This window comes from Hemitrygon akajei, chromosome 6, assembly GCF_048418815.1.
Source record: "Hemitrygon akajei chromosome 6, sHemAka1.3, whole genome shotgun sequence".
Lineage (NCBI taxonomy): Eukaryota > Metazoa > Chordata > Chondrichthyes > Myliobatiformes > Dasyatidae > Hemitrygon > Hemitrygon akajei.
The window spans coordinates 54611737-54635009 of NC_133129.1; the positions used below are offsets into that span (position 1 = coordinate 54611737).

General features: G+C 39.8%; 1 protein-coding gene across 1 annotated transcript in view; it reads left to right on the top strand.

Annotated features, from left to right (window-relative positions):
• LOC140729076 (E3 ubiquitin-protein ligase UHRF1-like) overlaps positions 1 to 23273 on the top strand; it is a 146328-nt gene that overhangs the window by 100932 nt on the left and 22123 nt on the right. Inside the window, exons 5-9 of the mRNA XM_073048380.1 lie at positions 16386 to 16495; positions 16606 to 16792; positions 20147 to 20270; positions 20386 to 20493; positions 20732 to 20836. Of these exons, the coding sequence (XP_072904481.1) occupies positions 16386 to 16495; positions 16606 to 16792; positions 20147 to 20270; positions 20386 to 20493; positions 20732 to 20836 (634 nt within the window). The remainder of the gene's footprint in view (positions 1 to 16385; positions 16496 to 16605; positions 16793 to 20146; positions 20271 to 20385; positions 20494 to 20731; positions 20837 to 23273) is intronic.

Below are 23273 nucleotides of genomic sequence, written 5' to 3' on the forward strand. Positions count from 1 at the left end.
GTTCTTTTAGACTTGCTTTGAATGTACTTGATGGACTGAAAGCTAGTAAGGGTTTCAATGTGAAATAGATAGGTGTAAAGTGAAAATGTGTTTGTATAATGCCCAACACATCTAGTACTTAGCCAGAAATTTGGCTGATAGTGAATAGAAAAATATCATTGTGATTTGTTAGAGATGCTCTTTGCCAGGTTGTTGTAAAAAGGCACAGTAGAAAAGAATTTTCATTGTTTGCTATGAAGTTATTATTACTGGTCCTTCAAGATCAAAAGTAACCAGAAGAAAATGGCACCAGCGAACCACGCGATCAAGGGTGGTAATCTCCTGACGGTTCACAAAACAACTACTTTCACTTCTTCTACGTCTTTTTCTTTCACATGTGGTTCTGTTACTGTTGGAGCCTGTGATGCACATTTTGGTGGTACGTTTTCGGGCTGATTGAGCAATCTGGCGCTCTGCTGTCTCCAAGGGTGTTCCATGAGGCTTCAAGCGAAGCGTGCGGCCTCGAGGCCAAGAAGCCTGGAGATGGGGTGCGAGTCCATGATTGACTCCATTTCTTACAGTTTAAAGTGCCAAGGAAGGCTGAAATCGAGAGGAATGCGAAAGGCAAGCGGGTCTTCAGCGCTGTCTACCAGCCTCTCGCTCACTGCTGCCGAAGGAAGATGTCTGTATGTGGCGGTCTTTCTCTCCTCTCTTTCGCTGCTCCCTGTGTTTGAAATGTCTCCCCTCTCCCCTCCTTGCCTCTAGCCTAATCACAGAACAATTTACAATGACCAATTAAACTACTAATCAGTATGTCTTTGGACTTTGAGAAGAAGCTGGAGTACCCAGAAAGAACACACGTTCATAAGAAAGACATACAGAATTTCTTACAGAGCACACTGGAAATGAACACTGAACTCTGACACCCTGCGTTGTAATAGTGTCGTGCTAATCACCTCGCTTCCATGATCTGAAGCTTACCTATGGTCATTTGATAGAGAAAACATAAATATATAAAAAATAGTAAACTTGAAAGCGACTTAAGATAAGGCATAGCAAAAGACCTAGAATTCAGGTATAAATACATTTCCCAAAGCAGCTATCTTGTTGGAGAGAGTTCTAGCTAAGGTGCATGGACCTAGGCCTCAATTTTCACAGAGACTGCTCTGATTGATCAATTGTTGAAAGTACCTTGCAGGATGTATCTATTGAATGCTCTTGACATTTCCTGGACAGTACAATTTGGGGACAGTTTATAAAAGATCTACTTTGTAACGGGATGCTGTTTATTCATAATGTAGTAAAGGACTCACTGGAGAAAATGATCAAAATGTGAGAATTTTATATTTTAAAGGAATATTATTAAGTCATAGCATAGAATTTTAAAGTATATTATTCGGATATCAGAAACAAGCTGGTTAATGTAAGTTTGGAAATTTGAATGAACGATGGCAAACTTTAGAAATTGTCCATATTTCAATATGTTGGGCAAAACCCCATGGTGAAGTTGATCCACCTGTGGTTAGATAAAGCACTTGACGGGTATATTAGTCTAACAGAACAAGATTCAAGATGGCCACCATCGTGCCAGTGCCAAAGCATTCCACTGCCATGGGCCTGAATGACTTCCGCCCAGTTGCACTTACCCCCCCATCATTGCAAAGTGTTTTGAGAGACTGATTCTATCACATCTGAAATCTTGTCTGCCCACTACCCTGGACCCCCATCAATCTGCCTATCGCACCAACAGGTCAACAGAGGACGCCATCTCCACGGCATTTCATTCTGCCCTGACCCATCTGGACAGCCCCAACTCTTACGTCAGAATGCTGTTCATTGACTTTAGTTCGGCATTCAATACTGTGATCACGTCCAAGCCGATCACCAGACTTCGCCAGCTTGGTATCAGCTCATCCTTCTGCAATTGGACCTTGGACTTTCTGACTAACAGACCCCAATCTGTTAAGTTGGACAACCTCTCCTCCTCCACTCTCAACCTGAACAATGGCGTGCCTTAAGGCTGTGTGCTGAGCCCTCTTCTGTACTCCCTTTTCACCTATGACTGTGTTCCTGTACATGGTTCTAACTCCCTAATCAAGTTCACAGACAACACCATGGTGGTTGGCCCAATCAGAGGGGATGACGATGCGGCCTACAGGGACGAGATCCAGCACGTGGCCGCGTGGTGTGCCGACAACAGCCTGGCTCTAAACACCCGGAAGACCAAGGAGATTATTGTGGACTTCAGGCATGCTAGGAGCCACACTCACATCCCCCTCTACATCAGTGGAGCTGTAGTGGAGCGTGTATCAAGCTTCAAATTCCTTGGTGTCCACATTTCCGGGTATCTCACCTGGTCCCTGAACTCCTCCATTCTGATCAAAAAGGCGCAATAGCGCCTTTATTTCCTGAGGAGCAAGAAGAAAGCTCACCTCTGTCCCAGGATACTGACGGACTTTTACCGCTGTACTATTGAGAGCATACTCACCAACTGCATCTCAGTGTGGTATGGCAATTGTCCCGTATTGGACCCCAAAGCACTCCAGCGTGTGGTGAAAACTGCCCAGCGGATTATCGGCACCCAATTGCCCACCATTGAGAACATCTACCGTAAGCACTGCCTGGGCAGGGCAAAAAGCATTATTTATCATGGATGCATCTCACCCTGACCATGAACTTCTTACTCTCCTCTCATCCGGTAGGCGCTACAGGAGCCTCTGCTCCTGCACCAGCAGGCACAGGAAGAGCTTCTTCCCTGAGGCTGTGAGCCTGCTGAACCCCACATCACAGCACTAAGCAGTATTGCACCCATATTGCACAATGAAAATAATGTTGAATCTAATCTAAAGCATTACCGAGGAGTTAATGTTTTAAAACTGCAAAGGGTGACCAAAAATTGATGGAGGATGAAAAAAAAGACCAAATTCTGTCACAGATCAGTCAGTCCCTGAGAGCTCAAAGCTTGCAACATGCAGTTAACAAAATCAGTTCAGTCAAGCATGTGTGAATGATCTCCCCATTTTCCTGACATGCTCTGTATAACTAGAATCTGCCCATGAAATGTTTGTGAGGGTTGCAGTATTGATTTGTTGAAACTCCTCCACCATTACCATTGTATGCCTCATTGTTGAGCAGAGCTCTTTGTGTCATTGAACAATTTATTTATCACTTTTATGTTCTTCTGTTTATTAGCCATTGCCAGGTAAAATATAGAGAAATGTGCCCTCCCTCTCTTCTATTCATTTGGAAATTCGGCCTGCCTGAAAGTGCAGCTGCTGAGCTGACTCTATCTACCCCATTCTTTAATGTGCAGATCAGCAGTGTAGTGATCTAATGGAAGGAAAACTAGTTCTTGTGTTTCTGATCCCTTGGCTTAATGTCTGGTGTAAGTTGCTTCATTATTGTCACATGTACCGAGATACAGAGAAAGACTTTGCTTTGTATGCCATCATTTTATCACATCAGTGCATTGAGGTGGTACAAGGGAAGGCAATAACATAATGTAGAATGTAGTGTTACGGTTGCGGAGAAAGAGCAGTGCATGCAGTTATTAAGGTGCAAAACCCTGAGGTTGATTGTGATCTCAGAAGTCCATCTTATTGTACAAGGTAATTGTTCAGTCGTCTTATAACAGCAGGCCAGAGACTGTCCGTGAGGCTTGTGGTGCGTGCTTTCGGGCTTTTAGTGTCTCTTGTGTCTCGTGGGTTATGGGTTATATATTCACTTTTCTGGAGTCACCGGCACCCCATTCAAACAGATGAAATCAAATTCTATCCCGTTCATGCCTTTCTGTACACTCACTTTCTATGTAACATTTCTCAATAACAAGACAATGTTCCAAGCAAAGCCACCTTCAAATAGACATAACATGTCTAGACCTCTTTCTGAAGGCATATTGTGATGGAATTGGGTTTGTTAACCATGAAGTTCTAAACTCAGATGAAGACCTCAAGCCCTGTTAGATATAAATAGTCACAAGTTCTCTCACTAAAGGGAGATTATACTGTAACTACCCAATCTTCAAAGACTGTTTATTCCCTCTTTATTCTCTATGGTGTTTAGCTGCCAATATCTACTATTCAAGTGGTGGGTCCTCTCTCTACCAAGGAGAAGATACTTCCAGCTAACAAAGTAGTTCAAAACACATTTCATTTATTTTCAGTCATACACGTTTAAATCCAAACAACGCTCTTAATATGCATTTAAAACTCAGAGGACTTAAATCTTAATCTTTTATTTCCAAATCAAAAACCATTTTTAAAACACAAACCATTTCCTAAAACTTAAAACTTACAAAATTTTTCTAAATACAAAATACAAAGCATTTCTTAAATTCAAAGGATTTCCAAAACACAGGTACAATTCCTATAAACTAAAAAGACATAACACAATGCAGACAAACAAATTGTCGCAGAAACTCAAGGTGGAGGATTGGATTCTAGTTCACCCTGTGTTTCTTCCATACTTCTTGATATTCTTGACTCCATTCTTAATGAGCTTGAACTGTTCTATATATTTTACTCCTTTTCTCCCACTTGGATGACTTCATATATATGATACTTCTTCAGTTATTCTTTTAACACAGTCTAAAAGCATCTTGAAGACATTGATCCTATTTAGCTGCCATAAATGCTATGAAGCTAATTGCCTTGAGCACATAAAACCATCCAACTATCAACACATCAGTTATTGATATGTTAAATGATTTTACCCATCTGCAGTGCAAGCTTCCTTAAACTAAGCATCCTCGAGTCAGCTTGTGTGTTTGAAACAACCCTTTGTCTTATAGTGCACCTCAAGCAATCATAAAGCAGGTGTCTTTAAATTGTGTCTGCAAAGCTGTTCTATAGACAATACTTCGTTTTAACTTCAAGTTGATACTGCTTCCTATTTACATTTAAAGAGCTCAAGACTAACTCGTTTACGACCAGAAGTTAAACATGTTAGTTGGAAGTTTACTTACAGCTGTTTTTGATCTTTACAAGTGGCAGCTGCTGTGTGTTTAGAAAGCAAGGTGAGCAGACATGAGAAAGAAAGGGAATACCCATCACAATACTGTGTTAAATTGTCTTCAGTAGCTTGTTCTCTACCATGTCTTGCCACTTCTGTGGGCTCTTGATGAGTTTTAATATTAAATGTTCATGAGGTACTTAAAAACGGCAATGTGATTGCCCTCCATCTTGTCAAAATACTGTGACCTCAGTGCTTGCAGAAGTGCTACCATGGGATGGTGCTACATCACTAGCTTGTTAGCTTAACTACCGTTGTCAAGAAAATACTAGAGGCCATTACTAAAGATGTAGTAATACACATTTAGAAATTTCTAACAGGGTTGTATACAATTAATATAATTTAAAAATTGGGAAATAGTGCTTGACAAATTTAGTCTGGGTAACTGTATCTGGATTTTCAAATGTTTGATGAGGCAGCACATAGAAAGCTGTTGTGTAAAATAAAATCTCTTGGGATTGGCTGAACCAAGAATTCATTAAAGAACAAGACAGAGTACAAACATACAGTTATGTTCATATTAACAGTCTAATACTGGAGAGATTCCATAAATTGTGCTGGGATGTAGACTAGTTGCAATCTACATGAATGGCTGAGCTGAAATGGAATTCATTCATATCTGACATCTATGGAAATGTAGCAGTGAGAAGACATAATGAACATGCAAGAAGATATAGCAGGTTAAGTGAATAAAGTAGTAGAAGAGAAAAACATGAAAATATTAATTTGGAGTGGAGAAAAACTAAGCAAAATTTTAAATGGGTAGAAATTATTAAATTTATTTTATTTAGGGCTGTGTCGCACAGCAACCCACCGATTTAAACCTAGCCCAATGACGGGACAATTTACAATGACCAATTGACCTACTAACTGGTACGTCTTTGGACTGTGGAAGGAAGCCGGAGCACTTACACTCATGGAAAAGAATGTATGAACTTGCTTACAGAGGATGCTGGAACTGAAATCCGAGCTCTCACGTCCCAAGCTGTAATAGCATTGCTTTAACCACTACACTACCATGATGTGGTGGTTAGCACAACACTATTACATAAATGTTGATGCTGATCCTGAAATTAAAAAAAGGCAAATTAAGATTATCCTTTTATTTCAACGAAGATGAAGTTCAAGAAACAAGTTTACATTGCCACAGGGCTTTGCTGCGATCTCACCGTGCTATTGGTTTCTCTAATGTTTTAATAAAAATGATACACCTATCCTTGAAGCAGTGCAGGAAAGTGTTTAAAGATTTGAGTTCTCCCTCTTCACTGCACATGCTTTTCAGCCTTCTTATGTATACCTGTATAAACTTGTCCTTTTGTGCTACAGCAGTCAATCTTTTTTTCTGTGGTTCTTTTGGTGGCTGTCTACCAATGATTTTCTTGTGTATTAAAGGAAAGAAAAGTTTTAAAACATTTCCGGCACCCATTCAGAACTTTCATTGTTATTGCAGCAGCCAGGATTTGTCATTTTATATCCAAAAAGATATAAACATAAAATTTACAAAAACTACCGGTAATCAAGCAGAATACATAATAAAAAGCAGCGTAGAACTTTTTAAAGCTATCAAGCAAGTCTCAGAAGTTATAACAGTAGAGGCAGTGCCTGCCTTTTTACCTCTTCCCTTTGTACCATCCAAACCCTGAAGCAGTCCTTCCTTGTGCTGAGCAATTGACTTGCACGATTTCTACGTGAGTATATTGGATCTGATGGTCATGATTTGAACTCCTCTCTTCTATAGGCCAAATGCAGACTGGATGACCGCTCTGCAGAACATCTCTGTTAAGGCCACCCTGGCCGTCCAATTGCTCATATGGAGCCAGTGATCATTAATGGAGAATGTGTGGAGCAGGTTAAGACCTACAAGTATCTGGGAGTACAGTTAGACGTGAAGCTAGACTGGACTGCCAACACAGATGCCTTGTGCAGGAAGGCACAGAGTCGACTGTACTTCCTTAGAAGGTTGGCGTCATTCAATGTCTGTAGTGAGATGCTGAAGATGTTCTATAGGTCAGTTGTGGAGAGCGCCCTCTTCTTTGTGGTGGCGTGTTGGGGAGGCAGCATTAAGAAGAGGGACGCCTCACGTCTTAATAAGCTGGTAAGGAAGGCGGGCTCTGTCGTGGGCAAAGTACTGGAGAGTTTAACATCGGTAGCTGAGCGAAGGGCGCTGAGTAGGCTACGGTCAATTATGGAAAACTCTGAACATCCTCTACATAGCACCATCCAGAGACAGAGAAGCAGTTTCAGCGACAGGTTACTATCGATGCAATGCTCCTCAGACAGGATGAAGAGGTCAATACTCCCCAATGCCATTAGGCTTTACAATTCAACCGCCAGGACTTAAGAACTTTTTAAAAGCTATTATTAATGCTTTTTGAGATAGTGATTTAGATGCTTATCATATTTTTTACTGAGTTAAGTATTGTATGTAATTAGTTTTGCTACAACAAGTGTATGGGACATTGGAAAAAAAGTTGAATTTCCCCATGGGGATGAATAAAGTATCTATCTATCTATCTATCTATCTATCTATCAATTGCCTGTCACTTGAATTTTCTGTCCTACTTTCATTCTGTCTGCCTTGTCTTCAGTCTACAACGCCAAACACAAAACTGGATGAGTAGTACTTCATCTGATTTGTGCACATTACGACAGCAGTAGTTACAGTGACAATTTTTATCTGCACGATAATCTCTCTTCTCTGTACCTATCCCTCTCTGCAATTTATAACATAGTTTTCTGACTTCACTAGGTCTAACAAAGGAGCATGAGCCTGAAATGTTGGCTCTGTTTTTCTCACAGAAGTTTCTTGACTTCTTGACTGTTTCCAGCACGTTCTGATTTTTTCCAGAAAGCTATAGGCTGATTAGCTCAAAGTTGATGGCAGTAATGGTAATGGAATCTTTAGCAAAACAAATGGTCTGGAAACTGAAGGCATGAATTAATGGATGATCTTATTTGATAAATACCGGGATTTTTAAGAATCAGCAGAATGAAGTAGATGTAAGCAATTTTAGGACTAGGGAATTGGAATCAAATAATAAAATTTGTATCTGTTGCCAAGTTTCGATCAATTAATAGAGGATGTTTGCAACAAAATAAGGGAGACATCATTGAACTTACAAAATATGTGTAACAATTGGCAAATGAACATGAAAATCAAATATAGTAGGCATGAATCAGATTTTGGTAGAAAAATGAGATAGAGTTTTTGAAAAAAACGAGTGGTTCAGTAAGGTAGAAGGACTTAGGGTAGTTTGAGTGGGAGAAGATAGTCAGATATATCAATATTAAAGTGGAGTAAAGGGAATTACAGAGGCATGAGAAAGGAGCTGGCCAAAGTTGACTGGAAAGGGACACTATCAGGGCCTACAGCGGAATGGCATTGGCTGGAGTTTCTGGGGGCAATTCAGGAGGCACAGGATAGATACACCCCAAAGATGAAGTGGTATTCTAAAGGGAGGATGAGGCAACTATGGGTGACAAGGGATGTCAAAAAAGTTAAAAGTTACAGTCTGTCCCGAGCCTTATAGGCTGATCAGGCCGGTGCTTATGCCAGTTTCCATGCGTGAAGCAACTGAGAGCATGAGACTCCTCCCCCCGGATAGGACGCCAGTCTATCGCGAGGTAAGGGATGGCAAGGTTGGCATAAAATCAAAAGGAAGGGCATATAATATTGCAAAAATTAGTGGGAAGTTAGAGGATTGGGAAGCTCTTAAAAATCACCAGAAGGCAACTAAAAACACAGTAAGGAGAGAAAAGATGAAATATGAAGGTAAGCTAACCAATGCTATCAAAGAGGATACCAAAAGTTTTTTCAGATATGAAAAATAAAGAGAGGTGAGAGTGGATATTGGACCTCTGGAAAATGATGCTGGAAAGGTAGTAATGGCAGATGAACTTTAAGTATTTTGTCAGTCTTCACTGTAAAAGTCACTATCAGTATGCATAAATTCAAGAGTGTCAGATGGCAGAAGTGAGTGTAGATGCTATTACTAAAGTGAGGGTGCTTGGGATGCTGAAAGGTCTGAATGTTGATAAGTCACCTGGACCATATGGACTACATCCCAGGGTTTTGAAAGAGGTGGCTGTAGAGATTGTGGAGGCATTGGTAATGATCTTTCAAGAATCACTAGATTCTGGAATGGTTCCAGAGGGCTGGAAAATTCTTCGGGGGAGGGCAGAAAAAAGGGAAATTACAGGCCAGTTTGCCTGACATCAGTGGTTGGAAAGATGTTGGAGTCCATTATGAAGGATGAGGTTTTGGGATACTTAGAGATACATGATAAAGGAGGCCAAAGTCAGTGTGGTTTCCTTAAGAGGAGATCTGTTGGGGATGTGAGGAAATACCTCAGAAGGACCAGTGGATCCTGTTAACATAGAATTTCAGGAGGTCTTGGACAAGGTGCCGCACAGGAGGCTGCTTACCAAGATAAAAGCCTGTAGTATTACAGGAAAGATATTAACATGGATAATAGATTGGCTGACTGGCAGGAGGCAAATAATCGGAATAAAGAAGGCCCATTCTGGTTGGCTGCAGAGTGGTGTTCTGCAGAGGTCAGTACTAGACTGCTTCTTTTCATGTTATATGTCAACGATTTGGATGATGGAATTGCTGGCTTTATGGCTAAGTTTGCAGACGATGCAAAGATAGGTGGAGGGGCAAATAGAATTGAGGAAGCAGGAAGTCTGCAGAAGGACTTGGACAGATTGAGAGAATAGGCAAAGAAGTGGCAGATGGAATATAGTAAACATGAACAAAGCTGCAGATGCTGGAAATTCAAGCAACACACACAAAATGCTGGTGGAACACAGCAGGCCAGGCAGCATCTATAGGGAGAAGCTGCCTGGCCTGCTGTGTTCCACCAGCATCTTGTAGATGGAATTTAGTGTAGGGAAGTGTATGGTTATGCACATTGGTAGAAGGAATAAAGGCATAGATTACTTTCTAAACAGGGAATAAATTCAGAAATCAGAGGTGCAAAGGGACTTGGGAGTCCTTGTGCAGGATTCCCTAAAGATTAGCTTGCAGTTTGAGTCGGTGGTAAGGAAGGCAAAAGCAATGTTAGCACTTGCTTTGAGAGGACTAGAATATAGAGCAATGATGTAATGTTGAGTCAGACCACACTTGGAGTATTGTGAGCAGTTTTGGGCCCCTTAACTTAGAGAAGATGTGCTGGCTTTGGAGAGGGTCCACAGGAAGCTCATGAGAATGATTCCAGGAGTGAAACAGTTAATGTACGAGGAGCGTTTAATGGCTCTGAACTTGTATTCACTGGAGTTAGAAGAATTGGGGAGGGGTCTCATTGAAACCTAGCGAATACTGCAAAGCCTAGACAGAGTAGTTGTGGAAAGTTGTTTCCTAGGTGAGTCTAGGACCAGAGACCACAGCCTCAGAACAGAGGTAATTTAAAGCAGATGAGGAATATCTTTAGCCCGAGGGTGGTGAATCTGGAATTCATTTGCACAGATGGCTGTGGAGACCAAGTCATTTAGTATATTTAAAACAGAGGTTGATAGGTTCTTGGCTAGTCAGGCTATCAAAAGTTACGGAGAGAAGGCAGTAGATTGGATTTGAGAGGGATAATACCTCAGCCATGATGGAATGGCAGTGAGTTGATGGGCTGAGTGGCCTAATTCTACACTTATGTCTTATAGGTGCAGAAGCACAGATCATAAAAGGTAGCCAACATTCAGAAAACCTGTTTCAAAATAAAAGTAGCTCAAAGTATTAACTTAAAGAGACAGAAACTGGAAGTCTTTAAGCTGGATTTAACTAATATATAATTTTGGTTATACCCTATAAATTGTGACAAGATAAATTAACTGAATTAATAGGGTGGTCCTGAAGAAAGTGAACACTGGCATAGGGCTTTTGGACTGGATGGTTGCTTCTGCGGCATAAATATCCTTGTAACAGCTTTTTGTATTTCACCATCAACATTTTAAAGATGTCTCTGATTCATGTTTGACCACAGCCAACTTTAGATTAATAAATTCTTGGAAATTAATGTCTGTTTTTCTGGGAAGCAAAAATCTTAAATTTCCAGATGGTTTCATTGACAGCAGTTTCTCTGTGACTGAGGAAAGACATTCTCGCCATAGAGGGAGTACAGAGAAGGTTCACCAGATTGATTCCTGGGATGGCAGTACTTTCATATGAAGAAAGACTGGATCGACTAGGCTTATACTCACTGGAATTTAGAAGACTGAGGGGGGATCTTATTGAAACGTATAAAATTCTAAAGGGATTGGACAGGCTAGATGCAGGAAGATTGTTTCCGATGTTGGCGAAGTCCAGAACGAGGGGTCACAGTTTAAGGATAAAGGGGAAGCCTTTTAGGACCGAGATGAGGAAAAACTTCTTCACACAGAGAGTAGTGAATCTGTGGAATTCTCTGCCACAGGAAACAGTTGAGGCCGGTTCATTGGCTATATTTAAGAGGAAGTTAGATATGGCCCTTGTGGCTAAAGGGATCGGGGGTATGGAGAGAAAGCAGGTACAGGGTTCTGTGTTGGATGATCAGCCATGATCATACCGAATGGCAGTGCAGGCTCGAAGGGCCGAATGGCCTACTCCTGCACCTATTTTCTATGTTTCTCTGACTGTTGTGATGTGGCTTGTCTTGTGGCAGTTACTATAGCAAGCATAAATCTGTGGCATCCTATCAGGTTGATTTTGTGAGCTTGAAACATGTTACTTTGCTGTGTTAGCAGCATTCTCACACTCAGAAGAGTGAACTAATTTTCCAGTTATTAGTACAGGTAGTCCCCGAGTTACGAACGTCCAACTTACGGACAACTCATACTTATGAACCGAGGAAGGAGAACGCCGTCTGCCATTTTAAATTGGATCGCGACGCTGTCCGCCATTTTAAGTCATTGCCATTGACACTGTGTTGAGTGTTTAACTTTGTATTGGGCTTAAGTTTTTCTTGGTAAGATTCACCGTGCCCCCCCCCCCCCCGTTCCGGTAGTAAAAAATACACTGCCACCTCCAGTTTAAATTCCCACGTGGAATATTGTGGATGATCAAACACCCAAACCCAGCACAGCCCCCACTTGTCCCATTTAGCCTGTCTCAATGCGGCGGTCCTTAGGACCCAGCAGACCTCGGGAGCCGGCAAAGTTCGGGAGCTGCGACCCGCGGTGTTTCTGTTCTATTGACGGGAAGTGATTGCGATTGAAAATAAAGTGGAAATAATAAAGTGTTTGGAAAGAGGTGAAACGCCATCGGTCATTGGAAAAGTGTTAGGTTACAGTCAGTCAACGATCGGAACAATTTTAAAGGATAGCGGATAAAGTGAGAATAATGGAGCATTTGAAGGGCGCTGCCCCGATGAAAGCTACAATTATTATTAAGCAACGCAGTGGTTTAATTATTGGAATACATACGTTTCTTAAGTGTTTTATATGCATAGAAAGGTAAAATATATACTATATACTGACACAAACGTTTGACTAACTGACGCTAAATAATACCGGATGTACTTGTTCTGATTAACGTACAAATCCGACTTAAAGATGGACTCAGGAACGGAACTCGTACGTGACCTGGGGACTGCCTGTGCTAATTTGGTTTCTATATCAAGCAGATATTAGATTTGGGAGAGTTGAACGAAGAATTAGAGAAATTATTGAGCGCTCTTTTCCTTTGTTACTTTAGCAGTTCTTCTTGCATTATTATACTTGGCACCGGTTGGTTGTTCTGTGCTTGTCTCTTGTGTTTATTATTACCATGCATGCTGTTTGCTATTGTTCACACGAGCAGAGAATTTCATTGCACCTTGGTGTATATGACAGTAAACTTAGCTGAGCCTTCTGATACAAGGATTCCCTTGTTACAGGGTTCTCTTTCACAAAGTGAACATTCACTGGCAACCAACTTTTGAGATTGCAGTCAGTAAAGGCAGGCATCGCTGTGAAGCAGAAGTCAACTAGTTTAAATATTCAACTCTTTAGACCAATAAGTTGCACAGACTTTAATAGTTGTATTAATGTCTTTCTGGTTTTTGCACCCTTGCTTTCCATTGCCGAGGAATGTCTCTGCCAGAAATGCCAACTGCTTATTTCCCTCCATAGATGCTCCCTGACTGCTGAGCATTTTATGTGCGTTGCTCACAATTTTCAGCATCTGTAGAATCTCTTGAGCTAACGTTTTGGGATCTGAAACAATTGCTGTTTGTTTGTTTCCACAGATATTGCCTGGCCCATTGAATGTCTCTTGCATTTTGTCTTTTTATTTCAGATTTCCAGTATTTGCAGATATTTTCTGATTTTCATCTATGCTGGCTATCCTTCTAAAGTCTGTTAATATGGAACTGATTTGTGAGGAACATGGGGATTTATGTTTTATGTGACAACCTTTTCTGGTGATAACTCAGACATTAAGATGTTGTGGCTTGTTTGGGATGGAATTATTTAGAATAAGAATGCAAGCTATCTTTGGCTATGAGGGCTCTGGTTTAGATTAGTGGTCTGGATTGAGTTAGCTGACATTAACTGCTGCGGTACTCAAGAATGCTGGTCTTTGGTGGTTTGGTCTGGGGTGGGTGGGGGGGGGGGGAGGAGGAATAATCAGCTCAATTACACAATACCAAACACAATTAGGTGGGTTGATGTACTCTTAATTCAGTTGTGGCATTTGTTTATAACAAAAAATCCAGGGCATGAAGTTTAGGTGAGGTTTTGAGGAGCATCTGCAGAATTGTAACATAAAACAAGCCGCAGATGAAGGTGGAAAGTAATGAAGTGTTGCACTAAAGAAGAAGCATAGACAAATATTAAATAATAGTTTTGCTGATGTTTGCAAACCCACAGGATATCTGTTAGAATTCTGGCTTGCATTATAGTACATTGTAATCTTGTTCATTAAATATTTCAGGGATGAAGTGATTGTTCAGCTCTATCCAGGAGGCATAAAGGAAAATCCACATTAATTTAATTATTGAACAATATAATTGCTGGTGCAAAAAAAAAACCCAATACCGGTTTTTGTACAATTAATGCAGTTTGATAGATAGGTCACACAAGGGTTCTTTTGGCTCACTGCTTTTACACTGAACTTCCTAAGTGGTTTCATTGCTGGGACATGTGCTGTAGGCAGATGCTTCAAGAGGACAAGATAATAAAAGCAAGAAAGTAATGCTGAGGCTTTGTAAGGCATTGGTTTGACTACAATTGGAGCACTATGAACAATTAGATTATGGTTTATGACTACTTTTAAATAATTTTTGAGAGTATAATTCTGGCAGATGTAAATGTTGTTTGTACATTTTCTTTATTAACTGTTTGACCTTAAATCAGTCACCTTCATTATTGTGCATGATTCTGTTACAAGCTGCTAGAGCATTTCCACAATAAATACTGTTTTGTAACCTATCCAATTACAGTTACAGAATATATTAATTGCTCTGGAGAGAAGTACTATCCTCAAGAGTCTCATTCTAAAATCTTAGTACAAATATAATTTTAGTGCCCATGTAATCAAACCACCTTATCAAATAATAGGTGATATTTTAGTTAGTGGAGTTGCTTCCAGGGCTTACTAATCGACAGAGTGGAGAAGACTATTATGTTAAGTTTCTTATAACAGTGTTTGCTTGTAACAGGCTTCTGGATGGTACACTTTTCGTTACTAGCCTGATCAAATATAACTATATGTCATTGTCAATGTGCATTGATGCTCTTAAGCATATAAGCAGAATGCAATTCAGAATGCTGAGTTGGAATTACCGGTAGATAGCACCAGACTGCTGCCTTAAGGGTTCATTAGATCAATAGCACTCTGACATTGAGCTCCTCATGGAGTTCAGTGGCAGACATCAGCCTCTTGCAGATCCCATCAGTTTCTTGGGTACTCAGACCAGGTTAATCTTGGTACAGGAGCAGTAAACCCATCCCATCACTTAAGTTAGAGGGAAATGGTTGTACAGGCGATGCGTTATTTAAATTTAATTTCTTCAGTTCATTAAATTTCAAAACAGTTCTTTGATTTTTCAATTCAATTATCTCTGAATGTTAATACTCAGAGGCATTAAAGACTTCCACAGGCTGGACAGCAGTCGGGGTCTGCATCATTTTGGCTTCTGATCTTGTCATGTGTTAACAACCAATTGTGCAGAAGATTGGCACATCTGTTGCTATTTAGGGTCTCATTACTTAGGGCACCAACTCTTATTTGGGTCAGAAAAGCTTCTCCAGAACCTGATGATAACAGTTCGCAGAAATTTAATACCACCATAAACTTGGTTCACAAAAGCAATTCTTGAGAGGGAATTCCCTGGAAGTGGCACATTCTCATCACCCACCTAGTGCAGACTTGTATGAGTGTTTCAGCAGTAACTAGGTCCATTAGTCAGCTTTGACCAATTTGGGATGGCATTGCGCAGGGTTTCTGATATCATGTTGCAGAACTTAAGGAAGTCCCCCCTTCCCACCCCACCCCAAGAAATGCTTTGACAGCTGGGAAAAGTACACTCCTTAGGTGCACCAGCTCTTAGTTTAATCATTTTTCAGTGTCACTGATATTAATGAAAAATCAAATAAAGCTATTAAATTCAAATAAAAATTGCAAATTTTATGGAAAGTTCTCAATTTTCAGGGAAAATTTGGGCAATTTATCACCTGAATAATTTGCCTTTAAAGATGTTAAGGGTGAACATCTAATTATGAATTTTAATGTAAATATAACTTTCAATTACTATCATTTTCTTAAGGCAGAGTTAAAAGATTACAAATGTCATAAGTGTTACCCATGTATTAAACATAATTTCAGATTACCTTTCAAGTTTTTCACAGCACAAGATCTGTTTGTCATAACAAAAATTTCAAACTGGTTGGCCGTGCAAAAACAAAATATTTGTTTAAAAAGAAAGAACATTCGATTCTACTATATTTAAGTGTTAGGAGATTGAACTCACCATTTGTGCATTTGCATATCTACCACATAACCACCAAAACTATTAGCTGTATTTATCCTTAATATTACATTGAATAGAGGGTTCTGCTTCAAAGAATAACTTCGATTATGAATAATAATATTTTCCTGCGGTGAGCTTGTATTGCACGTGAATACCTATGGTATTGGTTACAGCAATTAGTAACAATGTCAGTTAGCTGTTAACCTTTGTTTGCATTAGGAAAGAATACTTAACAGATTTTTTTTACATGGAAGTGTTTACACTGTATTTGTATATATGATTTTTTTTTGAAAATGGATATTTATTCTTTAAACCATCTTTACTTTGTAACAGTGAAATTTGCACCAGAAGTTACATTTGTAAAAAAATGCTTCTATCTGATTTTGAAGGGTTTCTCTAGAAGATGTCTGTTTTAAATGTTGATAAAATTGCTTATTCGGCAATTCTGTAAACTTTTGCATTTCTTATCTTTTACAGAGGCCCATTAGATGTAATGGCTGATTGCAAGGTCGTGTTTTTCGATGAAATATACAAGATTGAAGAAACTGGAGCTGAGCCAATTACACACGCTGATGGCCAGTTTAAAAGTAGGATGCTGTTTATATGCAAGGACTGGTGTATACTGATAATTTAATCTGCAGACAGTACTTAATTCAAACAATTGTTTTGATTTTATTTTCCTTCACTACTTCTCCAGGGAAGAGTGGACCTGAATGTAAATACTGCAAGGCAGATCCTGATAGAGAATGCAGATTCTGTGCCTGTCGATTATGTGGTGGGAAGCAGGATCCAGATATGCAGCTGTTGTGTGACGAGTGTAACATGGCATATCACACATACTGCTTGAATCCACCCCTCAGCCACATACCAGAAGATGAAGACTGGTAAATTTTGTCTTGATGAATATCATTTTGGTTGGTTGGTGGGACAAGGGAAAGAACAGAAGATTCTTTATGCCTTTTCAGAGATGATTAATTTAAGTCTTGGGCTATGAATTTAATTTAAACCGCCCACTAGAAGTATGTATTAGGTTATAATTACAGATGATCCCCTGGTTACAAGTATCTGACTTACAGGGTAGATACAAACAATGTACCATATTGTTAAATGCCTGACATACATTATTCCTACAAACAGCAGAACAATGCTAATGTTGATTTCTTGCTTGTGGTTGCTGTTGAATTTGCTGCTGAACTTAATGCATCTACAGTTGTTTTTTCTCTAATCCCAGTTTTCTGACCACTGTGTGAGATATGCCTTGGATCATCAGTGTTGCCACTCTTTAGGTGCTGACTCATCCAGTGCACGTTTAATTTTTGTTTCTTAAAGCGGTGTGTAATAACACCTTTTATTTTGTATATTAAAAAAACACAAGAAACTGGTTGTTTGCAGTTGTGCTTGACTAACCTGGCTCCACTTACAAGTCTACAAATAGTTCTCGAAAGATGTGCCTTTACTTCATTGTGAAGGCACACAATAAAGGGAACAGATTAATAATTCAGAATTCTAAATCATTTATTGGCACTAGAATGAAAAATCAGTTTTGGAATAAAACTACAGCCAATTTAGTAACCTAAGACTACATGTAAAAAGAGCAATATCTGGTTTAGAGAGCTGATTCCAGCTTTCAGTTGCTTCCTGATATTAATGCTTGTTAGGATCATAGTACTGCCTGCAAAAGTTTATGTGTTTGTTAACAAATAGATTATCTTTGATTGTAGTAGCAACTTACTAAAGCAGCGGAAGTGACATTTGGCACCAGTGTTCTAACCTGCTGCTGTTTTTGTAGAAGTCAGTATTATTAAGCCCATCTGCCATGGGGCAAGTTCGTGCAAAGTCACATAGTGAACTACTCTCTCCAATTCTGAAACAGCAATTGGTAATAAGTTCCAAGTGTGGCATTAGCAAATAATCTACAAGAAACTGAAGAGAGTTGTGGACACAGCGCATCATGGCAACCAGCCTCCCTTCCATGAATTCTCTCTACACTTCTTGCTGCCTTGGTAAAGCAGCCAACATAATCAAGGACACCACCCACCCCAGACATTCTTTTTTCTCCCCTCTCCCATCAGGCAGAAGACAAAGAGCCTGAAAGCACATACCATCAGCCTCGAGGACAGTTTATATCCCACTGTTATAAGAATGTTTCATCAGTACATTAAGATGAGCTCCTGACCTCACCAACTACCTCATTGTGACGTTGTATGGAAGTTACATCAAAGAAAGGGTTAAAATGGTGTGCTAACAGACACTTCATACAGCCTTTTCTGAGTGTGGGAATTCAGTAAGAGCAAGAGTCAACTGAGACAGTGTGCAGACATAGTGCTGTCATCCAGACTGAACACAGCTCTTGAAAGCCTAACTCCCTTTTGTACAGCTTTTCTGTCCAAGTGTAACAAGACAATGCATATGAAGGATTCTGCTGCAACACCTATTGGACAGTTATTTTTGTAATTCTGAAGTATTTTTGGCCTTTAACACGTCATGTTGTTTTGTTATTAACACCTGAAATATGTATTACAAAAGTATGTAGTACTTGTACTTAAGTATGTAAATTATGGGATTTGGAAGTGAATAAAATTTGTATTGAGATGCTCGATATTGGTATCTAACTCATCAATTTCGGAATAAAAGTGGCATTTCTTTGTTCAAACTTTGGAACACTTCAGTTCAGAACAGGGCCGGCCCAGCTATTTTTGTGCACAAGTGTTACTGAGCAATGAATGCCAGTTTCCAGAGTCCCATTAATTGGCAATGGCACTTGCATTTTACTGTCTACCAAAACAGGCAGTCCCTGGGTTATGTACGAGTTCCGTTCTTGAGTCCATATTTAAGTCGGATTTGTAGGTAAATCGGAACAAGTACATCCGGTATTATTTAGCGTCAGTTAGTCAAACGTTTGTCTTAGTATATAGTATTTACTTTAGCTTTCTATGCATATAAAACACTGAAGAAACGTACATATTCCAATAATTAAACCACTGCGTTGCTTAGTAATAATTGTAGCTTTCATCGGGGCAGGGCTTTTCACATGCTCCATTATTCTCACTTTATCTGTTATCCTTTAAAATTGTTCAAATCGTTGACCGACTGTAGCCTAACGCTTTTTAATGACCGATGGCGTTCCACCTCTTTCCAAACGCTTTATTATTTCCACTTTATTTTCAATCGCGATCGCTTCCCGTCAATAGAACAGAAGCACTGCGGGCATCAGGTCCCGATCTCTGCCGGCTCCCGAGGTCCACTGGGTCCTAACGACCACCGCATTGAGACAGGCTGAATGGGACAAGTGGGGGCTGTGCTGGGTTTGAGTATTTGATCATCCACAATATTCCGCGTGGGAATTTAAACTGGAGGTGGCAGTGGTTTTTTTTACGAGGTCGAGTTGTGAGCTCGATATCAACCTGGCACGGATGGTAAGGGAGTCACTAGATCAACATCAACCCGGCACGGGAGTGGTCTGTCACTGGATCGACTCGAGAAACTCCGTTCTCCAGCCCTGCGCTGATCTCACTGCACTACCAGCCGACTGGGACCGGGGGGGGGGGGGGGGGGGCGGGGGCAGGAGGTCAGGGTGAATCTTACTTAGAAAATTTTAAGCCAAATACAAAGTTAAACACTCGACACTGTGACAACTGCAATGACTTAAAATGGCGGACCGCGACTGGATCCGACTTAAAATGGCGGACCGCGTTCTTCTTCCTCGGTTCTTAAGTACGAGTTGTCCATAAGTCAGACATTTGTAACTCGGGGACTACCTGTATTGCACTTCCTCAGTATTGTAAAACTTCATTCTGCACTCGGTTATGGTTTTACCTTGTACTATCACAGTGAACTGTTATAATAAATTAATCTGTGGATGGTATACAAGGCAGTTTTTTCACTACACCTTGGTACATGTGACAATAATAAACTATCATTCACTTGTGTGGGTTGACAAAACTTAATTGGATGAAACAATTTTAAATGGCTCAAAATCTGTTTAAATTGATGCACTATTGATTGTATTATATCTTGTGGACTATAAAGATTTTATGCTTATTAAATGTAATTGGTTTTGGGATTTGATGTCAGCCTTGTGCTGAGTTAACAAAATACCATGGATGACTCTTTGTTTTTCTGAACTGTTGTTATTTTATGTCATGCTTTGTGAGTGAAGTTTTGATTTGAATCCTTGGTCTTTCATTACGTTTGATATCAGTCATGTTATTCTCTGTTTAAACACTATGTATCTGCAGGTATTGCCCCTCCTGTAAAAATGATACAAGCGAAGTTGTCCGAGCAGGAGAAAAACTTAAAGAAAGTAAAAAGAAAGCCAAGATGCCCTCTGCCAGCACTGCAAGTCAGAGAGACTGGGGCAAGGTGGGTACAGCTGCTGGTCTATTACCATGTCATGCATGTACATTCATTTGAGTGCTTGTTTAAAGACACCAGTGGATTACCAACTTACTTCCTGTAATCTATCACATATCCTTAGGGTATGGCCTGTGTTGGTCGCACAAAGGAATGCACAATAGTTCCTTCTAACCATTATGGTCCCATACCTGGAACTCCTGTTGGTACGATGTGGAAGTTCAGAGTTCAGGTGTGTACCATTCTTTAATTTCTTCCATTTCTCAGCATTTGTTGGTGACTTATTTTATTTTGACAATAATACTCGATCTTGAGGAATCTTATTTTGAATAGTGTAACAGATCTGGAAGATCTCTGTTTCTTTTTATGATTTTGTTAATGATAGATGAAAACAATTGACATAATTGTTGATCTCCTGACAAGCAATTTGATCGCTACCTGTTTAAATTTGGATGCTTTGTTGCTGCAAGGTGAGTGAAGCAGGTGTTCACAGGCCACATGTCGGAGGGATTCATGGACGGAGCAATGATGGAGCCTACTCCCTGGTGCTCGCTGGAGGCTTTGAGGATGAAGTGGTATGTGATTTAAACTGGTAACCTCTACACAGTAATGTAAACAAAATGTTGGATATTCTCAGAAGGTCGGTCAGCATCTGTAGAATGTGAAACAGGGCTAATGTTTCCAGTTGATGAACTCTAAAGTTAGAGATTAAACAAGTTTGCACTGCAACAGGGAGGAGAACAGAACTGAAGGTTTGTAGTAAAACAAAAGTTTAAAGAAGTTATGAAAGGCAGATCCATAGGTGATGAAAATGGAAATGTAAGCTTAATTTTCTGAAGTTGTTGAACTTGTGTTGTGATACACTGACTGAAGGATAAGGTACAAGTTATCCAGCTTCATTGGAATATCGCAGAAACGGTGAGCAAGCATCTGGAAGCTTAGCCCCACCTTGCAGAGTGAATATGATGTTCTGCGCACCACTTAACTCATTTGTACCTGGTCTTCCCAGTGCTGAGGAAGGTTCAATTTTCTGATTCCATTACATTTGTTCTGTTGAGTTACTGTTCAAATCACTGCATCCAGTTGGGAATTTCCTTCCATCGTTATGGACTGATCCTGTTGCCGCCTTTCTCCTTCTTTCTCCTGCAAGTCTGGACTTGCCTTGTCGTTGCCTTTTACTTCACCAATCACTACATTCAATAGTAAATCTTGTAATTTCAGTGCCTCCGTTATGATGCCTCCCCCAAGTGTGTGTTACAGTTTCACCGTCCCAAAGGCACCATTCCTTTTGTGAAAATACGGTATATTTCTCACCATTACATCCTCACTTTCCATGATGAACCCAGCAAGTGTAATTTGATGTGCTGTTTTCTCATCATCAAGCACACATTACCTTTGAGGTAGTTTACTAGTACTAATTTGGGTTTGTCATAATACACATATTATTCAGAGTGGTATTTCTGCATAGGGGTGGGGGAACAAATGACGATTAGATGATGTTTATATAGAACATATCCACAAAAATTATCCCAAGCATTCATGCCCCAGCTATGTCAAGAGTCTACAATTCTGTCCTGCTCTGAAGTTTCTGAACTTGGCTCATGCATAATTCCTTTGAAGTTCAGCACAAACTAATCATCTTCACATTATAGATCAATGAATATTTAACTTTACAGACTTCCAGACTCTTAGCTGAGTTCAGAAATTTCATATGACGTTCCTGTTGTTCTGATTTATACGCTGGACATCACTTTCTTTACTTTTACTATTTCTACCTTACACCAATTATCCCCTTTGTTACTTAATCACTTGTATCATGTATCCGATCATTGTTTCCTCTTCTTGCCGATCTTGTTCATCCCTGTATATCTAATTTTCCAAACCTGGTGAGAGATTATCAACCTGAAAGATTAACTGTTTCTCACTCCGGATGCTACTGCATATTATCGGCATTTTCCAGCTGTTATATTTCAGATTGATAGCATGTGCTACATTTTAGGTTTTCTAAATTGTATTCTGTTTTCCTTTGTATTACTTTGATTTTTTTTTTGGAATGATATGCTTGGCTGACATGCAACCAGAAGTTTTTCCACTGTATCTTGGTGAACTTGACAATAATAAACCAACCATGCATGCTTGACTTCTTCCACTTACCGTTTATTTAATTTGAAATACTGAAGGGTAGCTGGTGTATCCTCAGTACAAGAGACACCGGTTCATTGTATAATCATTTCACCCTTTCATGGGACTTGGATGTTTCTGGCTATGCAGATATTTATAATCCATTCCTTATTGCCCTAGGACTGAGAAGCTTTTAAGAGTCAACCACATTAGCTGATCTGGAGTCACATATCACATCACTGATATAAACTTAACAGTTGAGTTTTCATGACAGTTAACTAGCTTTATGGTCACTCTTACTGAAGTATTAAATTTTGTCTGATTATTCAAATTTAAAATCTCTGCAACAGAAAATATTGGAAACAATCCTCAGGTCAGGCTGCACCTGTGGAAAGAGAGTTATGATTCAGGGCTGATGGAAGGTCTTTGACAGAATGTTTCCAGCATTTTCTGTTTCACCTTCAAATATCCATCATCTGCATTTTTGTTTGATTTGCATTTGCTCCCTGTAATCTGACATCTGGTCCACTAATTCAATGACGGCATTAAAATATTCTCTGGTTTTAAAAATGCACCTATACACAAATTGGCATGGTCATACATAAATTAGTACATAAGTACATGTAATCTTCTTTCAATTTAGTCCCTAGTACTGAAGATGCACTAGCTATCCTTTAGTATTTTTCAAGTATTCAGTTTCAGACTGTGAGAGAATGATCCGATTAGAACGGTGCTCACAAATGGATGTTAGCCTTTCATAAACAAAAACGGGAAGGCACTCGACAGGTCAGTCAGCAATTGCGATGAAGGGTCAATGATCCAGAAGGTTGATTGTTTCTCCCTCTATGGATGCAGTTTGACTTGCTGAGTTTTTCCAACATTATATGTTGT